This window comes from Pteropus vampyrus, unplaced genomic scaffold (genome assembly GCF_000151845.1).
Source record: "Pteropus vampyrus isolate Shadow unplaced genomic scaffold, Pvam_2.0 Scaffold167, whole genome shotgun sequence".
Lineage (NCBI taxonomy): Eukaryota > Metazoa > Chordata > Mammalia > Chiroptera > Pteropodidae > Pteropus > Pteropus vampyrus.
In genome coordinates this window covers 2,447,096-2,473,837 of record NW_011888948.1, presented here as the reverse complement: position 1 = coordinate 2,473,837, position 26,742 = coordinate 2,447,096, and the positions used below count along the sequence as shown (strand labels likewise).

Genomic DNA, 26,742 nt, shown 5'->3' with positions numbered 1-26,742 from the left:
GGAAAAAGTCGGAATCTATTATTTATTTTACTTACATGAATTTTCTAAGTCTCCCCAGAAATGACAGTCTGAATTTAAAAAATCTACATCAACTACAAATGACCAGAGAGAGAGGTGTGAAAAGAAAATCCATGGAGGAGGATATTAGTTTCCTTTGTAGTTAGGAAATACTCCCTTTTCTCAGGATCTATGACATGGCAACTGGGAAGCTTCTGAAGCACCGTAGAAACTAGCATCGCTTAGAGGGAATGCTTGATTTAGACTACAGTGGACAAATGAGCCCTTGTTGCTAAAGAGATGCTAATAAATACTTAATTTATCTGAATTCTATCAAAAATACTGTAATACCTGTGTTAGGTTCTCTCAGGAAGAAGATGAATGGCCGATCAGCTTTAAAAAAAGGACTCCGAGACCTTTTCAGTAACAAAAGAGCTGCAGGAAAGATAATAGAAGAATCCCATTGCACTTTCTATTCATTTGAGGAAAGTCATTAAAATTGGATATGAAATCAGTTATATCCTTTGATTTTTTGAAGAAATAAAGCATCTTACTGATATTTAGAGTTATGATGGGGTAAATGGGGAACTTAAAAAGATACCACTTAGTGAACCCTGTATCTTATTTTTTAAATGTTTCATGGAATAAATTTCTTACTGAAGGTAATTTTCAGAATGGCTCTATTCCTTGTTTATGGGGATCATGGTACACATCTTTTTCAGAATGGATATCTCTTTTTTCCTGTTATTTGTCAAAAACTTTGCTCTTTGTTAACATTGCTTTCTTTAAAACTGCCCTCCCACATTGGGATGTGGACTTTTCAGTGGGAAGTTTTAGAAATATGACAATTGAACTGGATAAATCTAACGAAGGTAAATATGGGCAGCAGTGTGACCAGGTATTGCTGACTTTCCCTTATGAGCATACCTGTGGCTGCAGATGCCTTGGTGCCTTCCTCTGAAACCTCAATCTTGGCTTTGTGGATTGCTTCGGAAACATAAAAGTCGTCTTGGCCTAACCCCAGGAAATAAAAATTTGAATTGCTTATTGCATTTTTGATGCATTTAGTTTGAGGATTTGAGTACATTTTTAAAGAAAGCACTGTGCTTAGTTTCAGTCTCATGCTGCCTACTGTCTAGCTAGGGAGAGATTTGTTTGGAAAATAACCAATATTTGATACAACTTTCACAATCTAAAATTTGACAAATTACCCAAAAACCCCTAATTAACATTCAGAGCTGTGCCCCATTTTTTAAAGTTATTTTTAAAAATCATTTCTAGTTAATATTTACAGCTTTCAGCCAGTATTTCTGAAACTGGTGGTATAAGAATCGCCAGCGTATGTATTAAAATGCAGATTCTGGAGCCCAGAAATCTGTATTTTAAGCCGAGATGATTTTCCTTGAATGCCTTCTTGGACTGCATTTTAAGAGCCACATTTAAATGACAAAGTCACACTTTTGTACTATAGGCTTTAAAAAGCATAATTCAGTGTACCGAAAATATGTCTAATGCAGGACTGCATTCTGTATACTGAGGTGTACCAGCTATGCAATTAGCTGGCCTCATAGGCTAGAATCTGCCAAGAAAATGAGAGGTTAGAACTATAACAGTTTTATGCCAACAGTTTTAAAGATAAAGCCTAGCAACTAGGAATATGAGTGATAAGGGAACTAGATAGAATTTTGTAATTTAACCATTAATCATTTTTAAACAACTCTCTATGAAATGGTACTTGATGACACAATAAAGAATAAAAGTTAATATTTAGAACTAGAAAAAACTTCAGAAATCATTCCATCCAACCTTTTCATTTTAGAGTGCTGTTAAGTCATCTGAGGTCACACACTTGAGAGTTGGGCAGATGCAGGTTTTCTGACTGCAGTGCCCATTGCCCTGCATCCCTCCACACAAACTACCACCTTTTGAGAAGTATTCTAGTCAACTCTAGTATGCCACTGGAAAGGAACCTGAGGTGTGAATCTTACTCATTTTGGTGTACATGTGTTTTGAGAAAGTTTTATTTTAAACTAGTATTTAAATTGTTTTGCATTTTTCATGCATTTACAAGGAGGTGGCAAATGAATGTCATTAGAGAATAAAACCAGCCCACAGTATAGAATATGCAGCATTTAACCCATCTTGTAAATTTCGTATATGCAAGAAATTGTGAGTTGGCCTAATTCTCTCTAAGGAACAGTTGTTTTCTAGCATCAGTCAGGGGTGCAAGGGGCCAGAGAAAGTGAAAAATCAATGGAAGCACTCACCTGGCATCTCTTGTCCTAAAACCAGTAAAGAATCTGATTATTCTAGCAGTTAGTCTTTTTCTGTAGATTTTTTCAAAAAATATTTTTCTATAATAATTGTGGATAAAGAATGGTTTTTTGATGACCATAAGAAGGTTTTACTAATCTAACTTCATTACTATCTTGTATGGTATCTGAACATTTTAAATAATTGTTAATGAAATGAGCAGAGGTTCACTATGAAACCCTTTATTAAAGTATAGTAAATGTTTTTATGTTAGAGTCCAGGCATCTTGGCACAATATGAGAAATGAGACCACTTGATATGAATGAATCTGGTTAGATGGACTTAGCTATTTCAGTTTCTTGAGAATGCCAACTGATGGGTTTCATTTTAATAGCTTTTCTTCCTCACAGTACAGGAATGGTCAAATGACCATTTTTTGCATAGCCATAAGCCAAGACCCATAGCCTATCAGGACTTAGCATCCATATCTCTTACATTTTATCTCTGAAAAGAGTTAAAATTTCAGAAGACTGACATTTGTGGTCAAAGTAAGAATTTAGAACAACTAGTTGGCATAAGTGTTTTGGGTCACTAAGTATGTCCTAAATGTGACATAATTCAGCAACTTGATTGGAAGTGCCATGTAATAAAATTTGTGTTGTGACCCTTGGGGCAGGGTGGAGGAGGGGAAATTCAGGAGTCATCTATGGGTTTGTGTTTTTCTTCTTGCTTGATCTTGTATTGCAGATACCTATGTGTTTAATTTTGTTAAGTAGGTATTGAAATGTGCAATGAATTAAATCAACCTAAAAGAGGCCAAGCACAAAGGATTCTCCTGGCTTTGGTCTCATTCTCTCCTGCAGTGTTAGCAACCATTTAGTGCCATTGAGGTCATACAGCTTGTTTTCCCAAAATTTGTTCCCAAGACTGTATACAGGTGCTGTAAAAGAGTTCCTTGGTTAACTAAAATGGGACATGCAGGTTGAATTGTTTTGTGCTTTGTTTTCAGTAATGGATTTCTCAGAGCTGCTAATTTGCTAATGTTCGCAGTGAGTCCTACAGGAGGATCATAATGTGTAGTGTTTAACCATGGAACCATCCACACCAGCCCTTCTCCAAATCTGCCAGATTAGCATTCTGGGGAACATAACTTTGGGAAACTATAGCATACCATAAACCCATTCACTCCTATGTAACATTTCAATATCCAAAGCAAAGGAGTAAGATTCTTCCTTACTCTCCCTCTTAGCATACTCTTCACCCTTCTTCTGTAACATCTTCTAACATGTTTACGTGTTAACCTTACTTTTCGGATTCTAGTTCCTAGGAGACAAAAGCTATCTCACTAATTTTAAATATTTTGTACATTGTGCAACCAGTATAACAATGGTTATGTGTAGTAAATGTCGGATCAATGATTATTAGACACTACTCACACTTGTACATGTGTTTCATTTCTCCATAAAAACAGCTGCCTTAAAGTTCTTTAATCTGATTTCACTTGTAAGGATGTGTTGGCTGGTATCTGTAAAATCATAAGGGTGCGGGATAGAATGGGTCTTGGGTGAATCTTATCAGATGATTGTTTCTATGGCCCTTTTGTTTTGTTAGTGAGACCGCCATTCTTTGCCTGTGCTTGGTTATACTCAAAAGGTTTAAGAGTCTTCATAACTTGACACGTGTAAACACAAGATTGCAAAATGTAAATGAATGTTCCTATATTTGATCCTAAGCTTCATGCAAAGCAAGATAAACATATTGTTTGTCTTTAAATTATTATTACTTACTATTGGAAAATTTAGTGGCTTTAAAAAAGTTATCACCAGAATTTGCTTCTAGTTTCTTTCTCATCTTTTTTCACTTAATTGTAAAAGGTGGACAGTGTGTGTCACATAGCATGCAGCCTAGGACAAACAGAATGCGAAAAAGAATCTGGAAGGGCCTCTGAAACTAGGCTGTGTTAGTTGCTTTCTCCATTCCTCTAGCCCATTCCTCACACCTTTCTTTGTCTTTTGCCCCAGATCTATTGAGATATAATTGACATGTAGTTTTATGTAAGTTCAAGTTGTACAAGGTAATGATATATGTATGTGTTGTGAAATGATTACCGCAGTAAGATTAGTTGACACATCCATCACCTTACATAGTTATAATTCTTGTGTATTAACTTGTCAGATGTATTCCCTGAGCAATTTTCAAATATACAACACTATATTGTTAACTATAGTCACCATTCTATACATTACATCCCCTGAACTTATAACTGGAAGTTTCGTACCCTTTGACAGCCTTCACTTACTCCTCCATCCCCATTGCTTTCCCTGCCCCTGGCAAATACCAACTATCTTCTGTTTCAATGAGTTTAGTTTTTTTGTTTGTTTGTTTTTTCAGATTCTGCATATAAGTGATATATAGGATTTGTCCTTTTCTCTCTGATTTATTTCACTCAGCATAATGCCTTTAATTTTTTTTATGTTGTTGCAAATGGCAGGATTTCCTCCTTTCATATATATATATTACAACTTTATCCATTCATCTGTCAATGGACACTTAGAATTTTTTCTATGCATTGGCTATTGTAAATAATGCTGCTATGAACGTGGGGGTGCAGATAGCTCTTTGAGATAGTGATTTCATTTCCTTTAGATATATACCCAGAAGTGGAATTGCTGGATCATATGGTAGTTATATTTTTAATTTTTTGAGGAATCTCCATGCTGTTTTCCATAGTGGCTGTACCAGTTTACGGTCCCACCGACAGTGCACGAGGATTTCCTTTCTCCACATCCTTGCCAGCATTTGTTAACTATCTCTTTTATAATAGCCATTTTAATAGGTGTAAGGTGATTTTGTGGCTTTTGATTTGCATTTCACCGATGATTAGAGATGTTGAGCACCTTTTCATGTACCCATTGGTCATTTGAATATCTTCTTTGGAAAAGTGTCTATTTCAGATCCTTTGCTCATTTTAAAATTAGATGATGATGATGATGACGATTTGCTATTGAGTTACAAGTTCTTTATATATTCTGGATATTAGTCCCTGAACAGATATATGGTTTGCAAATATTTTTTTCTATTCTATAGATGGCTTTCTCATTTTTTCAGTTGTTTCTTTGGCTGTGAAGAAGGTTTTAGTTTGATATAATCCCACTTGTTTATTTTTGCTCTTGTTGCTTGTGCTTTTAATGTTGTATCCAAAAAATCCTTGTGAAGACCAATTTCAAGGAGATTTTTTTCAATGTTTTCTTCTAGAAGTTTTATAGTTTCAGACACGTTAAGTCTTTAATCCATTTTGATTTCATTTTTGTGAGTGGTGTAACATAGGGGTCCAGTTTCATTCTTTTGCATGTAAATATCCAGTTTTCCCAACACCATTTATTGAAGAGACTATCTTTTCCCCATTGAGTAGTCTTGGTTCACTTGTCAAATATTTTTGAATGTATATGCATGGGTTTATTTCTAGGATCTTAGTTCTGTTCCGTTCATCTATGTGCCTGTTTTTAATGCCAATACCATACTGTTTTGATTACTATAGCTTTGTAATATAGTTTGAAATTAGGTTTGTTCTTTCTTTGGATTGCTTTGGCTATTCAGGGTCTTTTGTGGTTCCATACACATTTTAGATTGTTTTCTCTACTTCTGTGAAAAATGACATTGGAATTCTCATAGGGACTGTATTGAATCTGAGAATTGATTTGGTATATAGAGAGTTAACGATATTCTTCCGATGTATGAAGACAGGATATCCTTTCTTCCATTTATTTGTGTCTTCTTCAATTTCTTTCATCAGTGTGTTGTAGTTTTCAATGTAGAGATCTTTCACCCCCTTGGTTAAATTTATTCCTAAACATTATTTTTGATGCAATTGTAAATGGGATTGTTTTCTTAATTTTTTTTACAGATAGTTTATTGTTAGTATATAGAAATGCAACTGACATTTGTGCATTGATTTTATATCCTGCGACTTTATTGCATTTGCTGAGTAGTTCTAATTAATTATGCACCGCCGTTAACAATACTAATTAGATTTTGACTATATTTACCATTAACAGTAATTTCCGAACATTCATATGTTTTTATAATGTTAATTAGCATTTTAAAATTTCAGCTTGAAGAATATTCTTTAGCCTGTCTTGTAAGGCAGGTCCAGTGGTGATGAACTCCCACAGCTTTTGTTTGTTTAGGAACAGCATAATCTCTCCTTTAATTTGTGAAGGACACCTTTGCCTGCTATATTCTTCTTCTTCTTCTTCTTCTTTTTTTTTTTTTTGTCAATACTTTGAATACATTATCCCACTCTCTCCTAGAATGCAGAGCTTCTGTTGAAAAATTTGCTGATCATCTTATGGGGGTTTTTTGTGTGTAACTTGTCTCTTCTCACTGCTTTCAAAGTCTTTCTTTGTCTTTGATTTTTGACAATTTAATTACAACATGCCTCAGTGTAGCCCTTTTTTGGGTTCAACCTATTTTGTATTCTTTGGGCCTCATGAATCTGGATGCCCGTTTCTATCCCCAAATTTGGGAAGTTTTCATTCATGATTGCTTTAAATAAACTTTCAGTCCCTGTCTCTTTCTCTTCTCCTTCTGGGATTTGTGTAATGTGTATATTGTTTCTTTTTTATGTATGTTTCCAACTCCCATAGGCTTTCTTCACTCTTTATTTTCTTTTTGCTCCTCTGATTAGATAATTTCAAATGACTTATCCTCTATTTTATTGATTCTTTCTTTGGTTGAGTCTACTGTTGAAGCTCCTTTTGAATTTTTCATTGTAGTCATTGTATTCTTCAGCTTTAGAATTTCTGTTTTATTCTCTGATGGTTTCTATTTCTTTGGTGAACTTCGCTTCTTGTTTGGGCGGAACTTCTGGCTATGCCCAATAGTCAGGTTGGGCCAATAGCTCTGCAATCATCTATGGAGGGGTGAAGTTGCAGGCTCTAATCTGGCAAGGTGGTATCAATGTTTAGATGCCATGAATGGGCTGCTATAGGCTGGGCTCTGCAATTGCTGGTCAGGTGGGGGTCTCAGGCCGTGCTAACCAAATCAGGATGGTGTTACTGGCTGGGCTCTATGTTTATGTGGGGCCACAGGCTGTGCCCTGAAGTTCAGTGGGACTGCAGGCTGGGCTCCACTGCTGAGTGGGGTTGTAAGCTGGTTCTGTGGCTTGGGTTATTGTGGGCTGGGCTACGAGGCTGCCCAGGATTATTGTTCCGGCTCCCTGATTATATGGGGCCAGGGGTTATGCTCAACAGTTGGTCAGGGCTACTGGCTTGACTCTTTGCCCAAGCAAGGCTATAGGATGGACTTCTTCGCTATCTGGGTTCTCTGGCCAGACTTCATGGCTGGGTAGGACTTAAGGCTATGCTCAGCAGTTGGGTGGGCTTGTGAATTTGCTTCCCTGCCTCAGTGGAGTGGTAGTATGGCTCACTGAATGGGAACCCAAATCAGGCAGCAGTGCTAACCAAGCTCTCTGGCCAGACAAGGCCAGCAGCTCCTCTCTCTGCAAATTGGCATTGCTGCTGGCTGGGGTCTTTTGCTGAGGTGCTACTGCAAGTGGGAACATGGTTGGCCAAGGTTTGAGGGATGCTACTGTAAGCCTTGCTCCTCCTCCCTCTCCATCTCTATCTGATCCCCAGTGGTTCCTGTGATGTGAGACCTGAGTGGGCCTGCCAGGAAGCACCTTATAATTCTAGATGAGCTGGATACTTACCTTGGGCTCTCTTTTCCCACTGGAGAAACGATAGGCCCCGGGGAGCTCTGTTGGTGCAGTGCTATGTCAGCCTGGGGGAGTGGTGATGCAGTCCGGGTGTAGCTGTTCCTCTCACCCTTCTAATGTAGTCCTTCTTAGTCTCTGTTTCAGAGGGGTGCTTCAGCCTCATCCCTGGGTGCTGGGATTTTCACAATGGTGACTTGTTTATGGATAGTTGCTAGTTGATTTTCATGAGATGGGGACTGAAGTTGGAAAGGACATCTCACCATCCTGATGACCTATTGCAGTTCTGAGCAACCATCGGGTGTGGCATAAGTTAAAGTCAGTGTATAGCCAAACAGCTATGGGTGGTTTGCTCATTTAAGTCATAGTAACAGGGAGCTTGTGCTTTCTACTGAGCATATTGGAAACTAACTACTCCTCTATAAAAGTCATGAATAAAATAGTTTTTTTTTTTTTTAAGTTTCAATAGCCCAAGGACTATTTTTTGGATTAGGAAGCATGGGATCGATTGCTCAAGAAGTACATCTCTAGCTGGTATCTTTAGTGTAAGTGAAACTGAAATTATTAAAAGCTTCATGACATGCAGTGTCAAGGATATTTGAAGGGAAAAATTATACCCTGGGCTGAGTTGGGCCTTGAAATGATATTGAATAAGTATTTCAGGCAGCAAAAAAGGATTTGATGCCATGAAGGAAGAGATGAGTGACTCTGAAATGGGGATAGAGACTTTGAGTAAAATGATTCTGGGCTTTGGAACCAAATTGAAAAGAAAAGGCCAAATGTTCTCCTGTGGTTGTTGAACTTCCATCAATAGTACAAACTGCTTGGTGACCTCTCGTTAATTATAGGAAGGAAGGCCAGCATTTTCTGATTGTTTACCCTCTGGTAAGCTTTCTGCTGCTGTTTTGCTATATGTTAAAGAATTTCATTTCCACAAGTAAGATGTGAGGTGGGTGGTAGCTAGCCTATTTTAGAAATAATGGAACAAATTATTTGCTAGAGAGATTCAGTGGCCATGTCTCCAGAATTAAGTCAACAGCACACTTGGGCACAGAAGTGATTCGTCTCTTGATTATGTTCAAAGAAGAGCTATTGGAAAGCAATATTTTAGTTGGCACACTTTATCTGTAAAGTGCCAGATATTAAATATTTTGGCCATTGAGGGCCATACGGTGTCTGTTGCAACTGCTCGATTCTGCCATTGGAGCAGGAAAGCAGCCATAGACACTTTGTAAATAAATGGGAGTGGCAGTGTTTCAATAACACTTTATTTATAAGAACAGATGTTGGGCCATCATTTTGTCACCCCTACATTAGAGGAACAAAACTTTATGGGAGAAGATTATAAGGCTGGCATGTTTTATCAATAGGAAACGTGCATGCAAGTTTTATACTTGGCACATATTAACTGCTCAATAATTATTTACCTAGCCTGATCCACAAGCCTATATTTCCAGTGGTTTAAACAAATACAAGTAGAATTTAATTGCATTTTAATAAAAGAGGTTAGGTATCAAAAAAATTCTTTTTAAACTAGGTTGATTGTTAGATCTTGTCAAACAAGCTTAAGGGCTTCGAAAGTCATTATTGATGGGGGAGCCGCACAGTGTGGGTTAAGCTCTGTCCTGTTTGAGGACACAGGATGATGGCATTTAAAGATGTACTTCTATGACATAAAGGCAGAGATTTAAGAACTATGAAGGAACAATCAGTAAGTCCTAGTAGTGAACTACATGTAGTAGTGTGGAAGAAAAGGTCGAAAACGGCTCCAAAGTTCTGAACCACAATGATCTAAAGAACAATGGTACTGCCTTCAACAACAGGGATGTCGTGGCTCAGTTCTGGAATTTCAAAAAGACACCACGATTGGATTTTTCATGTTATTAATGATAGGATGCACTCAAGTTCTCCATCCTTTGCTCTTTCCTTGCCCTCTAGTCTTCCCCTGCAGGGCCAAATTATGCCTGTGTCACCAGGGGAAATTTCTGATTGAGTCATCAAACCAAGTCAACAATATTCAGTGGGCATCCACTGTGCGCCAAGCATTGTCGGAAGCACTGAGTCCATACACTTGACTATTGCTTTGTTTATCTCTTTGCATGTTTAGGCAATGAGTAGAGAGTTGGTTGATTTTAAATACTCTAAAATAGATTCTTCCTCTTGTGTTATATTTGATAAGTAACTCTGCCCGTTAGTCTGGTCACATCCAAAGTTCAAGCCAAGACTTTTCTTGCAGACCAAACTCCCAATTTTTTTTTTCTGTGATTGCTTTGATTATGAGTTAAGAATTAGAAAAATTCTCTCTGTGCTATGAGGTTCTAGCATTCAAAATAGAGACTCTCAAGCCCACTGGGCAAGGAAAATGTCAAGGCCAATGGATATGCCTGTGGTAGTGTCATCTTTGTACAGATAATTTACTACTATGTAGAACAGAAATAAACCTGAGCCTTTGGAGTTGGCAATAGTTTAGCTAATGGTCTCCTGAGAGGATTCTGGAATGTAAGGCTCTGGCATTCCACTCTCTTTTAATATTTGATGTACGTCCCCTGTCAAATCATAGGCAAACACAGCTCTTATTGATTAGTAGTAGCATGTCTACTATGGGCAAAGAAATTTAATACAGACTCTGAGAAGGAGGTTATTTTAGGGCAAGATTACAGATGCATAGATAATTTGAAGAAAAGTTAGATGGATGAGGGAAAGTTTCAAGGTTGGCTCATTAGAAGAGGACAGAGTAAGTACAGGGAGGGAGGGAGAAACAGGATGATGGTGAGGCTGGCATGAGAGTGGGAGGTCAGAATCAAGAACTGTGTTGTTGCACCAATATCTCTGGCATGCTCCTGGTCACGATGGGTGGAGGGAAGGTGAGTTGTAGTGTGTCCTATGGTCATTGAACTCACTCTGAAGGTGATCTCCGAAAATGATACTTAGAGGTTTCAAGAAACACCCTTCCTCTGCAAAGTGTAACCCCAATTCAACTGTTCTCAGAAGCAACAAATTCTTATGTAATGCAAAGCACTTTCTTTATTCTTTTAAATAATGTTAACTTTGGCTGATTACCACTGAAAGTTCTGTAAAAATAATGAGAATCCTTTAATCGAATTAGAAAACTTCCTACAAACACAATGACAAAAAGCTTGGAAGAACTGTCGTTACCTGAAATTCCTTTCAAGTTAGCTTTGAGTGGATCAAAAAGATCGGTGACTCCCCAAGAATTTAAAATATTTTTTAAGTTGTAATGATTTTGGATCCTAAATCTAAAAAAAAAAAAACAAACCATCAACTTTTACTTAAAATTCTTATTCATATTTTTATACACACCATATATACAACCAAACTCTCAAGTTGGAAGTAAGGGTTCTCCGGGATCATTTCTGGCTTTATCTTTCGTTGGTCCTTCCCATAAACTCTACTCTCTGAATAACCTAACCACAATAATCTAATCCCTCCTCTTTACCTTTGCATCGGCTGTTCTTCCCAGGTGTCCTCCATCTCCCTTGATTGTCTTTGATTTATTAACTTTTTCTCTAAGCCCAATTCAATTGTTATCCCCTCCTCTCCAGCTGTTTTGTGATCTTTGGTTATTAAAGCCCCATTTACACTTTGTTTTACTCATTTGATGTATAGAACATTTCCTATTATGGTTACTTATCATATTATAAACTACTTGAGATAGGAGGCAATCCTTCTCAACTTTTTATTCCCTAATAATTAATATTTACTGAGTGATTTTCATGTGCTAGGCACTAAGAAAAGTATTTTATGTGGATTATTTTGTTTCATGTTCGCATAACGATGTTATTATTATCCTCATTTTACAGATGAGAAACTGAGGCTTTAAAGAGTTTAAGAAACTTGCCCAAGATGACATAATGAGAGCACGGTGGAGCTCAACTCAAACCGAGGTTGTCTGAGTGCAGAGCTTGCCTTCTACGCTTTGCTGCCTCCCATCTCGTGTGGCATCTCACACAGAGTAGGTGCGGAGAAGTTATTGACTGACTGATAATTAATAGACTGTCTCATTTAATATGTTTATATTCATTTGCTAAGACATATTTTCGTGTTTGCTGTGTGTAGTGTGTGCCTTTGACGCACAGCAGAGAAGAAATACAAGTTAAAGCTTTGGTTTTCCCAGTAAGTCCTGAGAGGAGAAAGAATTAGCATACTAACTTTGCAATATTTTCCCAAGGGCAAAGTATCTAAAATTTTACCATCGAGCATCTTTCAAAGGAATTTTGAAATTGTTTTTCTTTGAAAATAAAAAAAGTTCAAAATGGAATTTAGATACTCTTTTTCTCTAAACCATGCAGAACTTTTAGGAGAGTAAAAATACTGGACAAGACTATTTAATATCAAAGATCTTCATTGCCATGTGAGGCAATGTTACCAGTACAAAAGTATCAGATTTTTTCATAAATGGATGTTTTGGATCTTCAGAATAGTTTCCAAAAGAAGGTACATGCTTTCTTCAAGTCGATGCTGACATTTCTCAAAACAATTTTTGATTGCCTCTTCTGAAAAATTTTTAAATAGTTAAAACACATCTTTTGAAGACCCTTAATGCTGAGAAGTAGTGGTTAAGAGCACGATCTTGGGAATCCAGTGCTCGTGGTTGATTCCTGGCTCAGCTTCTTATTAGCTGAGGGACCTGGGACAAGTTACTTTACCTCTTTTGGCCTCAGTTTCCTCATTTGTGAAACAAGCCTAGTAGTGTTTAGTTCTTATCTTTGTGAACATTAAGTGAAATCATGCATGCAACGTGGTCAGAACAATGCCCAGCACAGCTCACACATTTTATCATTACCCTTGTGGTTTTATTTTTTCTCAATGATATTGAGAAAGAGCTATGGGATGTCTGAAGCCAAACATGGCAATTGACGTAGTTGATAAAACTGGGTAATATTTTTAGTAATGAAGGATAATAGTAAAAGTAAGTTATGATAATAGTAAAAGTAAGGTGTGGCTATGAAGGTCGGTCCAGAAGAAATGCTACGAAAATGTCCAGAGTTAAAAAACACTCTTTACCAAAATCAGGATATCACAAGAAAACTACAGACCAATATCCATTATGAGTAGATGCAAAAATCCTCAACAAATATTAGCAAATTGAATCCAGCAACATATAAATCATACTAGAACCAAGTGGGATTTACCCGAGGAATGCAAGGTGGGTTCCATATATGAAAACCCATCAATGAGAGACACCATATTAATAGAATAAAGGACAAAGGCCACACGATCACCTCAACAGATGCAGAAAAAACATTTGACAAAATTCAACACCATTTCATAAACACAAAAACAAAAGCCATTCAACAAATTTGGGGTAGAAAGGAACTTTTTCAACCAAAAAAGGGCATCTACAAAAAACTCACAGCTAGCATCATACTTAATGGTGAATACCAAATGATTTTCCCCTAAGATCAGGAACAAGTCAAGGATGCCCACCTCTTCCATTTAACCTTGTACTGGGGGGAATACAGGGCAATTATGAAAGAAGAAAAAAGGGACATAAAATGCATCCAGATTAGAAAGGAAGAAATAAATCTATCTCTATTCACAGATAACGTGGTCTTATTTGTAGAAAATCCTAAGGAATCCCCTACACACTTAGAGCTAAGTGAATTCATCAAGGTGACTTGACATAAGATCAAGATATAAAAATCAACTGTTTCTCTATACTAGCAAAGAATAATCCAAAAATGAAAACCCATTTATAATAACATCAAAAGGAATAAAATATGTAGAAATATTTAGAAATAAATTTAATAAAAGCAGTGCACATTTTTTCACTAGAAACTAACATCTTTGAAAAAAATTAAAGAAAATGAAAAATCTTGTATTCATAGGTTGAAACACGTAATAATGTTAGAAGCAATATCCCCCAAATTGATCCACAGATTCTACAGAATCCTTACCAAAATCTCAGCTGTCTTTTTGACAGAAACTAAAGTTGATCCTAAAATTCCTATGGAAATGCATGGGACCCAGAATAGCCAAAATGATCTTCATAAAAAGTAAAGTTAAAGGACTCACACTTCCTAATTTCTAAACATACTAAAAAGCTACAGTGACTGTGTGGTAGTGGCAAAAGTATCATTTATGCCTATAGAATAGAATTGAAAGTCCAGAAATAGACCCAAACATTTATGGTCAATTGATTTTTGACAAGGGTACCAAGAAAATCCAGTGGGATGTATCAATAAATGGCACTGAGACAACTGCATAGCCACATGCAAAGAATGAAGTTAGATCTCTACCTCCTTCCATATACAAACATTAATTCAGAATGAATCAAAGACCTAAATATAAGAGCTAAAACTCTTAGATAAAAGACATAGACATAGATCTTTGGTTAAGGAGTAGTTTCTTAGCTATTACATAACAAAAACACAAGAAAAAAGAAAAAAATAGATTAATTGAACTTCACCAAAATTAAAAACTTTTGTGCTTCAAAAGACATCATCAAGAAAGTGAAAAGACAGCCTACAAAATGAGAGAAAATATTTACAAATAATATATCTAATAAGGACTGGTATCCAGAATATATAAAAAGCTATTATTATAACTAACAATAAAAAGACAAATACCCAATTTAAAAATGAACAAAGGATTCAAATAGATATTTCTCCAAAAAAGATAAACGAATGTCCAATGAGCACATGAAAATTTGCTTGACATCATTAGCCATTAGGGAAATGCAAATGAAAGTCACAATGAGATATCATTTTACACTGACTAGGATGGCTATAATGCAAAAAAAAAAAAAAAAAAAAAAAGAAGGCTTTCTTTTCCTACAGCTGTTGTTACACACACTTATGAGGTCAGATGGGTTGCAACCATGTTGCCTCCAGCCTGAAGAGGAAGCCAAAGTACAGAGGAGGGCATTGCTGGAGGACAGAGAAGGTGAATGTATCCTAACATAATCAAGAATAATTACGGTTCCTGAATGGAGGCTTTATTATAATCCCTACCTTTTAATTCATTATTTGAGAGGCAGTCTTTGTCCTCTTTCCTTGTCCCTTCTCTCCATGAAAAACTTGTAGTAAAATATACACTACATAAATGTTACTATTTAAACCATTTTAGGTGTATAATTCAGTGGCATTAAGTGCATTGTTGCATTGTTGTCCAATCATCACCACTATTCACTTCAGAACCTTTTTATTATGCCAAGCAGAAACTCTGTACATTAAATACGAAGAGGGACTTAAAAGAAAAAGGCAAACAATAGCAAGTGCTGAGAAGGATATGGAGAAACCGAAACCCTCATATACTGCTAGTAGGAATGTAAAATACTGCATCCCCTTGGAAAACTGTCTAGTGGTTCCTCAGAGTAAAAAATGTAGTTAACACTTGACCCCACAATTCCATTTCTTGATATTACCCAAGATAATTGAAAATATACATCTACACAAAAATGTACACATGAATGTTTGTAGAAGCCAAAAAGTAGAAACAAGCCAAAAGTGTTTTGGCATCTAAATGTCTAAAAACTGATGAAGGGATAAACAAAATGTAGTATATTCATATGATGGAATATTATTCAGCCACAAAAAGAATGAAGTACTAATATATGCTACAATAAGGATGAACCTTGAAAACACTATGTTAAGTGGAAGAAGCCAGACACAAAAGGCCACACTGTATGATTTCATTTATGTGAAATGTCCAGAATAGACAAATCCATAAAGGAAGTATATTAGTGGCTGCCTAGGGCTGTGAGTGGGGGAATGTGAAATGACTGCTACTGGGTATGGAGTTTTTTTTTTTTGGAGGTGATGAAAATGATCTGGAATTAGATAGTGGTGATGGTTGCACAACTTTCCAATATGCTAGACTTCTAAATTTTGCATTTAAAAAAATAAATTTTATGGTATGTGAATTGAATCTCATTTTTTTTTTAAAAAAAAGAAAGAAAACTTCCTTAGAAAATTACAAACCACACGCAAGGTGATTAATCAACAGCTCCTTGAAGGAAGGGGCAAAATTCGTTCTGGAACTATGGGATCTGGTGGATTTTAAAAACACATATATCACTTCTGATATGAAGAAAATGCTTCTGCTCTATGCCAGAGAGGTCTGCTGAAATAGCTAGTGTCTTCGTGCTTTGATTTGGTTTGGAGAGACAGGCTTTATCGTAGAGTTAAGTTCACCTTCTGCTCTGGCTATAGCAGATGTCACTTCAGACCGTGGCTCTTAACTTACTGGGTCTTTCTTTATGCGTTTTTATTCCAGTGCCTGGACTTATTTTTAACTCTTCGAGGGAGCACTGCCAAAGCCTCTGGCTCTGCACTGCTGAGAGCCTGGACAGTAGAAGAGGCCAAGCGGCCAGTGAGAAGGACCGTGAAGAAGCCACATGCCGAAAATGAGCCCTCAGAAAGCAGTCCCCACTTAATGCTGGTCTACAAATTCATTATAAATCTACTCTGATTCCAATGTATTGGAGAAGCTTATCATTTAAAGATGTTCAGTGAGGGATCTTTTGTAAAATAATGAGTTTTACAAATAGGTTTTGCTTGGGGAAAGCAAAATCTAACACCATCGTTTAACTTTTAAATAAATTATATTTGTACCTATTGAGTACAAGAAATTCTCACTCCGTTTACTTAGAGGCGAAAGAAGGAAACCTTTAGCACAGAGACTTAAAGTCTTAAATCTTAGTGCCTTAATTTGCCTTCTGATTAGAATTATATCTGTATTTGTTCAATTATGTAAGCTATCTTACCTTCTTGGTTTTGGACAAATGACAGTTGAACACTCTTAGGATGTGATAAGATTTGGGGTACATTCTTCCAAGGTCAGTGCACTGCCCTTCTTTCCCTGCCCAGACAACTGCTTGTGACATGAAGCTGAAGTGGAGACCTGGGGGCTCTAGTATGGTCCAGTGAAGGTATGATACCTCCTCTTGAGAACACCCCAGAAAATTAGTTCCTTTCAGTCTGTGTCATGAGCTAGTCAGCAGTGATTCTGAAATGGATTGAAACTCTAGGTTAACTCCCGCTTGGCCTAACCTCGAGGGGTACATTAGACAAGCTTGCCAAGTGGTTCAGGACAGACCCTGGAGTGATACCACCTGGGTTCTCTAACCCAGGCCTGGCCAGCTCGATTACGCCGTAGAGCACCCTGCAAGGATGATACGCTGTTTACCTGGGCAGGAACACGTGCATCCTGGCTCTCCTCAGGCTGGAAGACCAGAGGCAGATGATGCTGGCTGTGAGGTGTGGCTCAATGTGGCTCAGTGGGGTGTCTTTGTCACGAGGTAGCACCAGGAGCAGACTCACTGTACTTCCCAGGTAAGGCAGCTCCAGCACCCCCATCTTATGACCCACAAGGTCCTGGAACTGGCCTGGAAGTTCAGTGAATGGGGTATTAGATCTGTCTCGGGAGCCAGGGGGACCAAACAGTGCCAGTCTCTGGAAAGGGCCAGCTCGCAGGATGGGAAATAATACATGTCATTAAGAGGGTGTCCACCTCACTCTCAGGAAGCCAAAGGTTTGAGGTCAAAGGTTGTTGGGTACTGTGGTCACCTTTTCTGATATTAGGACCTAGAATCTCTAAGATACATTCACAAGTCTTGAGTCACAGGACCTGCAGTGGCTGGGCACGATGGGGACAATGACACATGGGAGAACCATAGACCCTGTCTTAAAGGGGCAGCTGCTCCAATCCTGGCTGATTGTAGCCATGTGGGGACGCAGGCTCTTTGTGCCAGATCTTATTTTTTAATGAAGCCGTAAACCCAGATGTCATATACAACTTCCCAATTTTTAAAACACTACATAGGCCTAATACAACATGATTCCAGGCTGGATCTAACCTAGGGGCAGAAAATTTGTACCCTGTGACATAAACAAATAGGTCTCAGGCTGAACAGCTGGGAGCTTGTGGGCAATGGCAATGGCTGACCAAGGACAAGTCCAGCCCATCGGGCAGAGCATGATTTCAGAAGCATGTGATGGGAGAGGTGGCAGCAGACACAAATGGCCAGAGACAGGGAGACCCAGCAAGTGTCCCTGGTGAAAACAGAGGCAGCGTCCAGACCCAGTGATGGGGCAAGGAGGACAAGTAATATGGAGCAATCCAGGCAGGGTGGGGAGAGCCAGCAGCCTCTGGGGAGCTCCAGGCTCAATTCCTTCGTGGGAGGACAGCGAGTCCTGGGCCCTAGTGCCGGGGGGCAGTGGAGCTGGCTGGTCACTAAGGTAAAATATTAGGCTCAGTGAGGAAAGACAGGGGCATGGTTCCTACTCTATACTTTATCAATCAACAGTTGCTCAGCCTCTATTACGTGCCAGTCACCGTGCAGGGCATGCTGGGAGGAATAAGAGCTTCAAGAGCCACTGGCTGTCCTACGGCTGACAGCTCATCCAGCACAGGGCACAGCAGCAAAGGGCAGGTGTGAGAACAAGAACTGTAGTATATTGTAAATGTATATTTACTTATTTAATAGATGTTCCAGTCCCATCTTACTTGACCTCTGGTAATAATTACTAGTCGAATAAGCAAATGAATAAATTCAGTGAGCTCTCACAATGTGTCTTGCATGGAATCAAAGTAGAATGATAGCAAGTTTTCTAAATGTCAAAGTTCCTAAAACAATGATTTAAGTCTCATTGGCTTTTTCTTAGGTGAGAACATCATTAGTCACACAAAATAGAAGGGGCTGAGCCCACAAATGAGTGACAGGAGGTGTGAGGGGTAGGGTGGTGGGGTGCCTTCTCCCTTGCCTGCTGGGCCCCACTGAACTGTCCACGCCACACACCAGTCTGCCAGACGGGGCTCCCCAGCACTCACTGGCATTACGTACCACCCCTGACCAGGATGAGTGACCACCTGGCAGAGTGGACAGACAGAACGGTGGCATGTCAGGACCATGGCCCCTTCCGTGTGGACATGCTTTCAAGAGCCTTTTAGACACAACTCTCAATCTTCCATCCTTTCTCAGCACCACACAGTGAAGTTCATTTTATGGGACTACCTGCCAGGGGAGGGGGTTTGGTCCAAACATTTTTGATTTCACACTAACTCCTCCATTTACGAAGTGCAGAGGGAAATGTCAAGCATGAAATGGGGTTCTCCTCCCCATCTGGTTCCTCGCTGTCCTCTGTGAGTCTCCCGGCTCCCTCATCTTTATTCCACACACCGCACGGCAGAGGGAACCACAGAAAAAGCTCAATGCTTTAAGAGCAGAGACCTGGTCTCCCCTCCCGGCCACACTGTTTCTGAGGTCTCTCCACTTTAGACCCCTGGCTGGCAGGAAAGAAACTCACCGTAGTTGACCTCGGCCATTTGGTACATCATGGGGACCTGGAGGACACGTCCCTGTGCACAGGTGAAAGGCAGGAGCTGAGTGTCCATGGAGGAGAATCTCTGCCACCAAGTGCTTTGGAAAGACAGGGTGCTTACGAGCACCAGCTGAGCAAATGCTGCACTGCCTTGGTCCCATGTCGAGTCCCCTGGGCCCAAACCTGCAAGCGGGAAAGCGACTATGTGGTGACACCTGTGTGCACGCTCTGGAGGGTGCTGAGGCATTCCCGAAGTCAGGTTGTAGCCTGCTTGTTAGTACCTATTAGTTGCAGAATCGCCTTTATAACTAGTTGTTGCTGAAGGCCAAGGTTTAATTCTTTTCTGAACAGGTCGGGATGCTCTAGCTGGTTCCACCTGGGGCCGTTTCCTAGGAAGCGTTAGGCACGCACAGCTCAGGTAGACCCCTGGGAGGGGCTGGGCGCTGTGCTGGGAGATGCTGCGCAGTGTTACCCACCGCACCTCACCCCCATCTCCCCAGCCGCTAAGCCCCATCCTTAGCAGAGCCTTTGCTTAGACAAAAACTTCCAGGGAATGGTCTTTAAATTAAAGTCCCTCCAGAGAGGAGCAGGCTGACCACTCCTCAAGGGACAATTTTTTCCCCAGCCTTTTATTTATTTAATAAATGCATACTTTGTGTTAGGCTCTGTTCTAAATGCTTGAATACGTCCTCACCAACTCCTTCCCCCAATTCTATTGTTATTCCCAGTTTTACAGATGGGGACACCAAGGCTTGGAGAGGTTGTCCAAAGTCACGTACTGTCAGCAGCAAAGCCACCATTAGCCCAGTTGCCCAAGATAGAAATCTTGGATCTGAACCCAAGCAGCCTGGCCTGACTCTGCACGGCTACACCAACTGCTCCTTTTTCTTAGAGGACAATTGCCTTGGAGTTGAGAGCAGCTAACTGTGACCTTGGCCCCCTGATAGCACAATGAGCTGAGACAGGGAATTTGTAAATCAGGGTAGGGTCTCCCAGGAGGACAAACTTCAGCTGCAGTGGAGGGCCGCCCATCTGCATGGCTTCTGACAAGTAATGGGTGGTATTCTTTCTTTACAGCCATCTGACGTTAGCCTCATTGAGATGGATGGTTTTCTCTTACCTGTGCTCTGCCTGGAGGCCCACTCCTTGTCCTGGACGGTGGTGCTGTTGGGCTCGCTGAGGTTGGCTGGCTCCAGGCTGCAGTTGGCCCACCAGGAGACCTGCTCCACAAAGCAGGAGGAGAGCAGCGTTCCTGCTTGCACAAAAAGGGTGCAGGCCAGCTCCATCTTGGTACCTTGGCTGGAACTGGGTAGCGTGGCATAAGCAGCGTGCAGGAAGTCTCTCACTGTTCGGTCTGTGAGGGAGGCATTTGGATAAATTGACAGTGGCGTGAGTAGGGAGTGAGCAAGCCTCCATTTGCATGTTGCATTAAAATGGGGCCCCAGCAACTCCACTCTTGTTTTATAAAGTTCGTCTACCATATACAGTTAGTTTGGTAAAGTCATAGCTAAATCGCTCAGGAATTAGCCTGGATCCATAGATTAAAAGTTGAGGGGCGGGGAAAGCTGTGTTAAATCTGAAAGAAATCAGGCTGTGACTAAGATGAACAGAAAAACACTGTGGACATGCCAGAGACGATTTTTCCTTTACTTCTTGATTCAGAAATGTTGAGTAGTGCTAGAGTAGAGAGGGCTGGGAAAGCTGTGGGTCTGGTGCACAGAGTGATGGGGCTTCAAATATTTACGAAGTCAACCAGTTTATGGGGAAAGTTGTAAGTAACAGTAACGGACGGCGGCCAGGGTGTCAGATGGTCAATCTGTCTTGTACAGGACCTAAAATCCATCCTCCCGGCTGCACTTCACAAGCCTGAGTGACGTTTGGGTGCAGCCTCTTTCAGGACTGTGCTTTCAGTTGGAGGAACACAGAGGAAAGGTAAGAAACCTCCCCTCCCCACTCCCTAAAACCCAGCGGACAGCTCTGTTATTGTCAGCGAGAGCCTGCAAGAAAGTGGAGGAAATAATAAGCATTTGAGAGAGTCGATAGTTTCCACCTTCTTGGATGGCAGCTGGACTTCTACTTATTTATTGTTTATAAAGGAGATTGCTTCTTTCTTTCCATAATTAATAGTGGATTTCTTTTGGACTCTGTCATTCACCTCTGTGGCTTCTATTCTCCCCTAGGCATCTGTAGCTGGAGTGAGACCTCACCCACTGCTAAGAATGCAGCCGAGTATCTAAGCTTCCTGCTTCTGACACATGCAGGCTGGGGTTTTTCAGCAGTCAGGCCCTGGCTCTGGAACATGGCCTTGGCCTTCGCTTGTCACCGTCGCCTTCCTCCTAGGCACAGCCCTGTGTCTGTCTACAAATCATCCCTTTGAGATACACGATTTGCACCCTCTTCCTGTACTACCCTGCCCCGGCTGGTTTTCTCGGGACACCCGTTCGGGATGTGTCCGTGACCTGGCTTGGGGGTCTATCTACTCCAACACCCTTCATGTCTCGGAGGTGAGGCCAGGAGGCAGCCGCAGACCCCTGACTTGCCTGGCCAAAATTCTCTGGGGGACACCCGGAATAGACCCTGGCCACCAGTTGTGGAACACAGCTGTGAACAGATTTCACTTGTCCATAAAACTTTACTACCAAAGCTGCTTCTTAGAATCTACAACTGTAAACAGCAAATTCAGGATATATATCTCATGAATTATAAACTTGAATGCTTGCCTTTTGTTTTAGTGAGAAAAGAAATGAATGAAAAACAAACAAACAAACTTAAAATCAGGAGGAAGGTCTTACGAACTTAGAGAATCCTGTTCCTGTCGAGTGTGGACTGCCTGCAGGGGCGAATCGGTCATCCCAGCAGTCCACACTGTAGGGCGGCCTTGGGGATGCTCACACAACCCTCCTCCTGTACTCTCACCCTCTCTGGGCCAGGGACCAGCCATCCTTATAGCCAGACTCATTAGAGTAGCTTTAGCTTTCTTTCTCCACCTGAGCCTAGTCCGTCCCTGCCCATCTGCACACAGGAAGAGATTTCCTAGACGCTGCCGGGATAGCACCATGGGAAAAAAAAGTGGTGATGGTTGATTGTGTTCCCGGACCGTGCCAAACACTACACTCATGATCACATTTAATCCTTTCAACAACCCTGGGAATTAAGCACTATTATGATCATTCACAGACGAGGGAGCTGGGCTCAGACAAGTGAATAAACTTGCTCCGTATCAGGGTGGCGGGAGGGGATGCTTCACTGTCCTCCTGCCCACAGGTGAAGGACAGGTGGGCTGGGAGCACTCTACTCCCCTGCCTGGGAGGTCTTTTCCTCTTGGGATGAACGCGGGCGCAAAGCCCCATGGAACACAAAGCCTTCGATTTTGCTTCACTGCCATGCATTCTCTAGGTCCTTGTCAGTGACAGGGCAAAGGAGACTGATGTGAGCTATGACACAGCTCGTTGACTGCAGCACTTGAAAGAGAAACCTGCCACGTAGGGCTTTCTTCTTCCTGCCCCCTGCTCCTGGGTGGGGCAGGGGGGCGGGGCAGGAGCATCTTTCTCGCTGGACAGGGCTGAGGTGGTTCTACTAAATTCTGAGCAGGGAGGGAGGCAGAGGAAGGAAAACCATGGGGGCTGCAGTGGGTCAGGAGTGTCACGGGAGAGGTGTAGGGAGTTTGAGGAGAGGGTCCCTGGGACCGGTGCAGAGTGAGAGGAAAGTGCTAGAAGAAGAAATGGTATTTTCATGGGTCTTGCTGCAGACCAGCCTTTTAACTCATTTGTGAGGCCAGCATGGAGAGGGCCTTCCATTTTAATACATTTGCTGAAGTGACCTTCTGAATGTGACACTGCGTTTGATGGGTTCTGACTTTGTAAGGTCAATATGCATAAATTCCCCAACTATGAAAACCATTATTGTGATGCTGATATTTTGATTGTCTGGAAATAGAAAGAGGGTTAGATTTAGGATGACGTCTAAAGGGGTTGGTTGGTGTGAGAGAGTAATAAGTTACCTCTGGTGAAAATCGGAGAAGGCAAGCTGTATCTATATTCATGCAACTACTCAGTGGCTTAGAGTGGGGAATTGTGGAAAGACTATAGGATCTGGAGTCAGAGAATTTGGGACTTGAATCCTGGCTCCACCACCTGCACGCTGGCTGAACTGAGTCTTGCCAAATCAATAACTTCTTGTCTCCTTTGTAAAATGGGAATTATTAATGGAGGCCTAGGGATTGCATGTGGTTTCTCTGAGGATCAAATGACATAATGACTGTAAAAGTGAAATCCACACACATATCCAACAGAATTCTCTCCCAGGGGTCAGGCCATCTCCATCTCTGAGGCCTCTATTCCTAGCAGCGTTCTTATGCTCGATAGAAAGCTGTAAAGTGTTCTTTACTAATTTACCTGGGAAAATGATGAAAATTCTTAAAAAATGAGAACATTGAGAAATTGTATATTTCATGCGGTGAAAACAAAGATACTCTTTGGGGACAGCACAGGTGTCTGTTCTGAATCTCAGGCTGTGCTTGTCTGACCAGCATGCAGAAATCCTGGCGAAGTTCCTGATTGTCACATATTGGCTAGAAACGCAGTGAGAAGAAGATAGTGCTAATGTGTCCCACTGCAAACTTGGATTGATCTTTCTGTTGATTAAATAGGAGCAATGCCACAGACCCCAGGACGTGCTTTGATGCCGCTTTTTACTCGTGTTTTATTGGTCTATATTGACTTGGAAAAGAAGACTGGGCCAGGGCAGGTGGTGGGGACCTGGTGGGTTGTTTTAAGCAGCACACACATGATTCTCTGAGCCGTCTTGGGGCAAACCAAACTACAGGGATAGTCTATTAGCGAGAACTCTAAGCAGCACATTCTCGTTGATAATAATTAACTATGACCGCATAAGATAATAAAGCAGTTTATGAGTAAGAAAAAAAGGTGGGATATGTTCACAGAGTTTGACTATTAAGCATTCTTGACATTGGTAATCATCAAATTTGGTTAACCAGGTACCTGACAATGGAGAATTGACGATGATCAATCTCCTTTCTCTGTGGGATAGCTAGCTACCCGTGCATTTCTCGCTTTCTTCCTAATCCTGACCTCTTGGACACTGTTTTAAATTAGGCTGAAATGCCTGGCCCTCTCTCCTATTTCTATTTGTTCTTCATAACCCTGTTCAGACATCATGTCTTCTGAGAAGCCTTCCTGATCTGCCAGGGGAATAAATCACCCCACCCCCCACCATACACACAGCCCGCCCCCCAACCCCACCGCATACTAACTGATTTCAAATAAATACAGTTACTGCCCTGTGTTGGAGTGTATGTCTACGTGCATCAGTCTTGTGAGACCAGGTTGCTGGTGCTCAGAGTTTTCCTTATAGATCTGGATGCTGAGTTCCTGGCATAGCACTGGCCCGTGCAGCAGGAGCTCATTTGTACTTGGTAATTGCGTTGCACTGAATCTAATGTGGCTGAAGAATAACTCCACGGGTATGTCTATTTCCATGATACACTTGCTGAGAAAAATTAAGCTCGATAACTTATGTCTGTCTTTAGTCATCCTCAGAGAGAAAACACGTTTGTATTAGCCAGCAGGATCAAGAGAACTGCTTTGGCAGGGGACATATTGTGGATGCGGGGGGTCAGGAAGCGCAGCTGGTGCCTGTGGCCCTATATCTTGAGTGCTAACCTTTACTTGCCACCACAAGATTCTGGCTCAAAGGAAGTTCTTGCCAAGACTATGTTGTTATTAGTTCTTGTACTTTTAAAAAAATATTAACTTACACAATTTTAACTCCTGTCATTTTTATTGACAACTTATTCTAAGATAGAGAAGAAAAAAATCTGTGATGAGTGTCCGTGTTAGCAAGGAGCTGATAAGTTGTTACCAAGACTAGGCATTAAGCCAGAGGCCTTGACCGTAGGCCAGGTGTGTCTGATCTGGCATTCATGAAACTCTCGTTGGTGCTGGTAGAGCTGTTCTAAAATCTGCAGTCATAGAAATATGTTGGTAGACATGGTATGGGCTAGAAGTCACAAATTAATGAAAGAAGTTTGGTTAAGGGCGTGAGCTCTGGAGCCAGACAGTCTGGGCTTGAGTCTCAACTCTGCCACTCACTAGCTGTGTGACATTGGGCAAGTTACTTAAATTCTGTGCCTATTACTCATCTCTAAATAGGGATGATGTTGTAATTAACTATCTCAATAGGGTTGTTGTGACAATTAATTAAATTAATATTTGCGAGGTACTTCGAACATGGCCTGGCACCTAGTAAGCACTGTCAAAGGGCTTGTGAAATGAAACTGAAAAATTGCCATAGAACCTGAGGTTAAAAGGGAACCTTAAAAATCATCAAGGGTCACCACGATCCAAAGTTTAAATGCTTTCTGCTACATTCCTGCCACATGGTCACCGTTCTCTAGGTGCCCACTCCTGGTAGCTGGGAGCTCCCCATCTCCCAAGGGGGCCTGAGTGTGAAAGCAATGGTGAGAGTGAGTGTGAGTATGAGTGTGAGCAGGAGAGCGATCAGCCTCTTACCATGGATGGTGTAACCCAGGGCCTCCGCCAGCTGCCGGCCAGTGTTTCCTTGGGCTCCAAACTGCAGGATCTCCAGAGGGATAGACACCCCGGAGGGAGAAATGACAATGTTTGTTCCGTTTCTGTCTGCTGCCACACTCTGGTAAAGGCGGAGTGCAAACTCTGTCTTCAGCAAGGTCAAGTGCTCATGGAGGTCGCTGTTTCCTCCACAGAGGCAGGAGTGAAGGAGGAAGAGCGTGAACAAGAGAGGCCACATGGAGGCAGGGAGGGGTCCTGCAGTTCAGAGGGAAGAGGTCAGGGCGAGGCCAGAGACTGTCACATCCTGCCTGGAATGGGGACATCGGGGCTCCGTGTTCAGGGGCTGAAAGATTGGCTAGAAAGGGAGTGTTCATTTACCCAGCCCCGGTCCCACCCCACTCCCAGCTGCTTTACTGCATCCTGTTGTGTCTGCATTAGAAACACTCTCTGTGAAAGCAAACCATGAGTTGGAAGCCCTGGACTATAGGCCTGCTTCTGTCCCTTACTGGATGCGTGACCTTGGGCAAGGCCTTGGTCAGATCAGAAGCAAACCATAATGTTGAAAAAGAAATGTAAGAGTACACCCTACTCATTTTCCTTGGTGCCTAGACAGCTTATGGCTGTGCCATGTCTACCATCAATAATAAATCATACACTACGTTAAAAAGGACTTTGTATTTTCTCAGTTAACATTACAACAACCTTACAAGGTAGCTGTTATTATATTTCAAATATAGAGGCGATGAGGTTGAGAGAGCTCAGTGAATCACTTAAGAAACACACACGGATAAGGGAACAGGCCCATGACTAAGTCCTGGTCTCCTATGAGTGATATATAAAATACTGAGAATATCAATGCACCTGAAACCACATGAGCTAATCATACCTAGGATATCAGAATTCTTGTGATGTGAATTATATTAAAGAGAGTACTTTCACAGAGAGC

The 26,742-nt window shown here is 41.1% G+C and overlaps 1 protein-coding gene across 1 annotated transcript; it reads right to left on the bottom strand.

Annotated features, from left to right (window-relative positions):
* Positions 1–316: 316 nt before the first annotated feature.
* SERPINE3 (serpin family E member 3) lies at positions 317–26,034 on the bottom strand. The gene is made up of 8 exons (XM_023536722.1): positions 25,779–26,034; positions 20,369–20,602; positions 20,174–20,188; positions 19,234–19,431; positions 17,114–17,312; positions 11,120–11,220; positions 925–1,011; positions 317–432 (listed from the first exon to the last, which is right to left on the bottom strand). The coding sequence occupies exons 1-8, from the start codon at positions 26,032–26,034 to the stop codon at positions 317–319; spliced, it is 1,206 nt and encodes a 401-aa protein (XP_023392490.1).
* Positions 26,035–26,742: the final 708 nt, after the last annotated feature.

Excerpts from the sequence above, each read along its gene's own strand:
- SERPINE3 (XM_023536722.1), bottom strand. The coding sequence starts at position 26,034 with ATGTGGCCTCTCTTGTTCACGCTCTTCCTCCTTCACTCCTGCCTCTGT. Across the intron at positions 20,603-25,778 it reads CCTGGGTTACACCATCCATG|ACCGAACAGTGAGAGACTTC; the intron begins GTAAGAGGCTGA and ends CCTCCCTCACAG. Across the intron at positions 1,012-11,119 it reads TAACTTGAAAGGAATTTCAG|GCCAAGACGACTTTTATGTT; the intron begins GTAACGACAGTT and ends TCCTGGGGTTAG.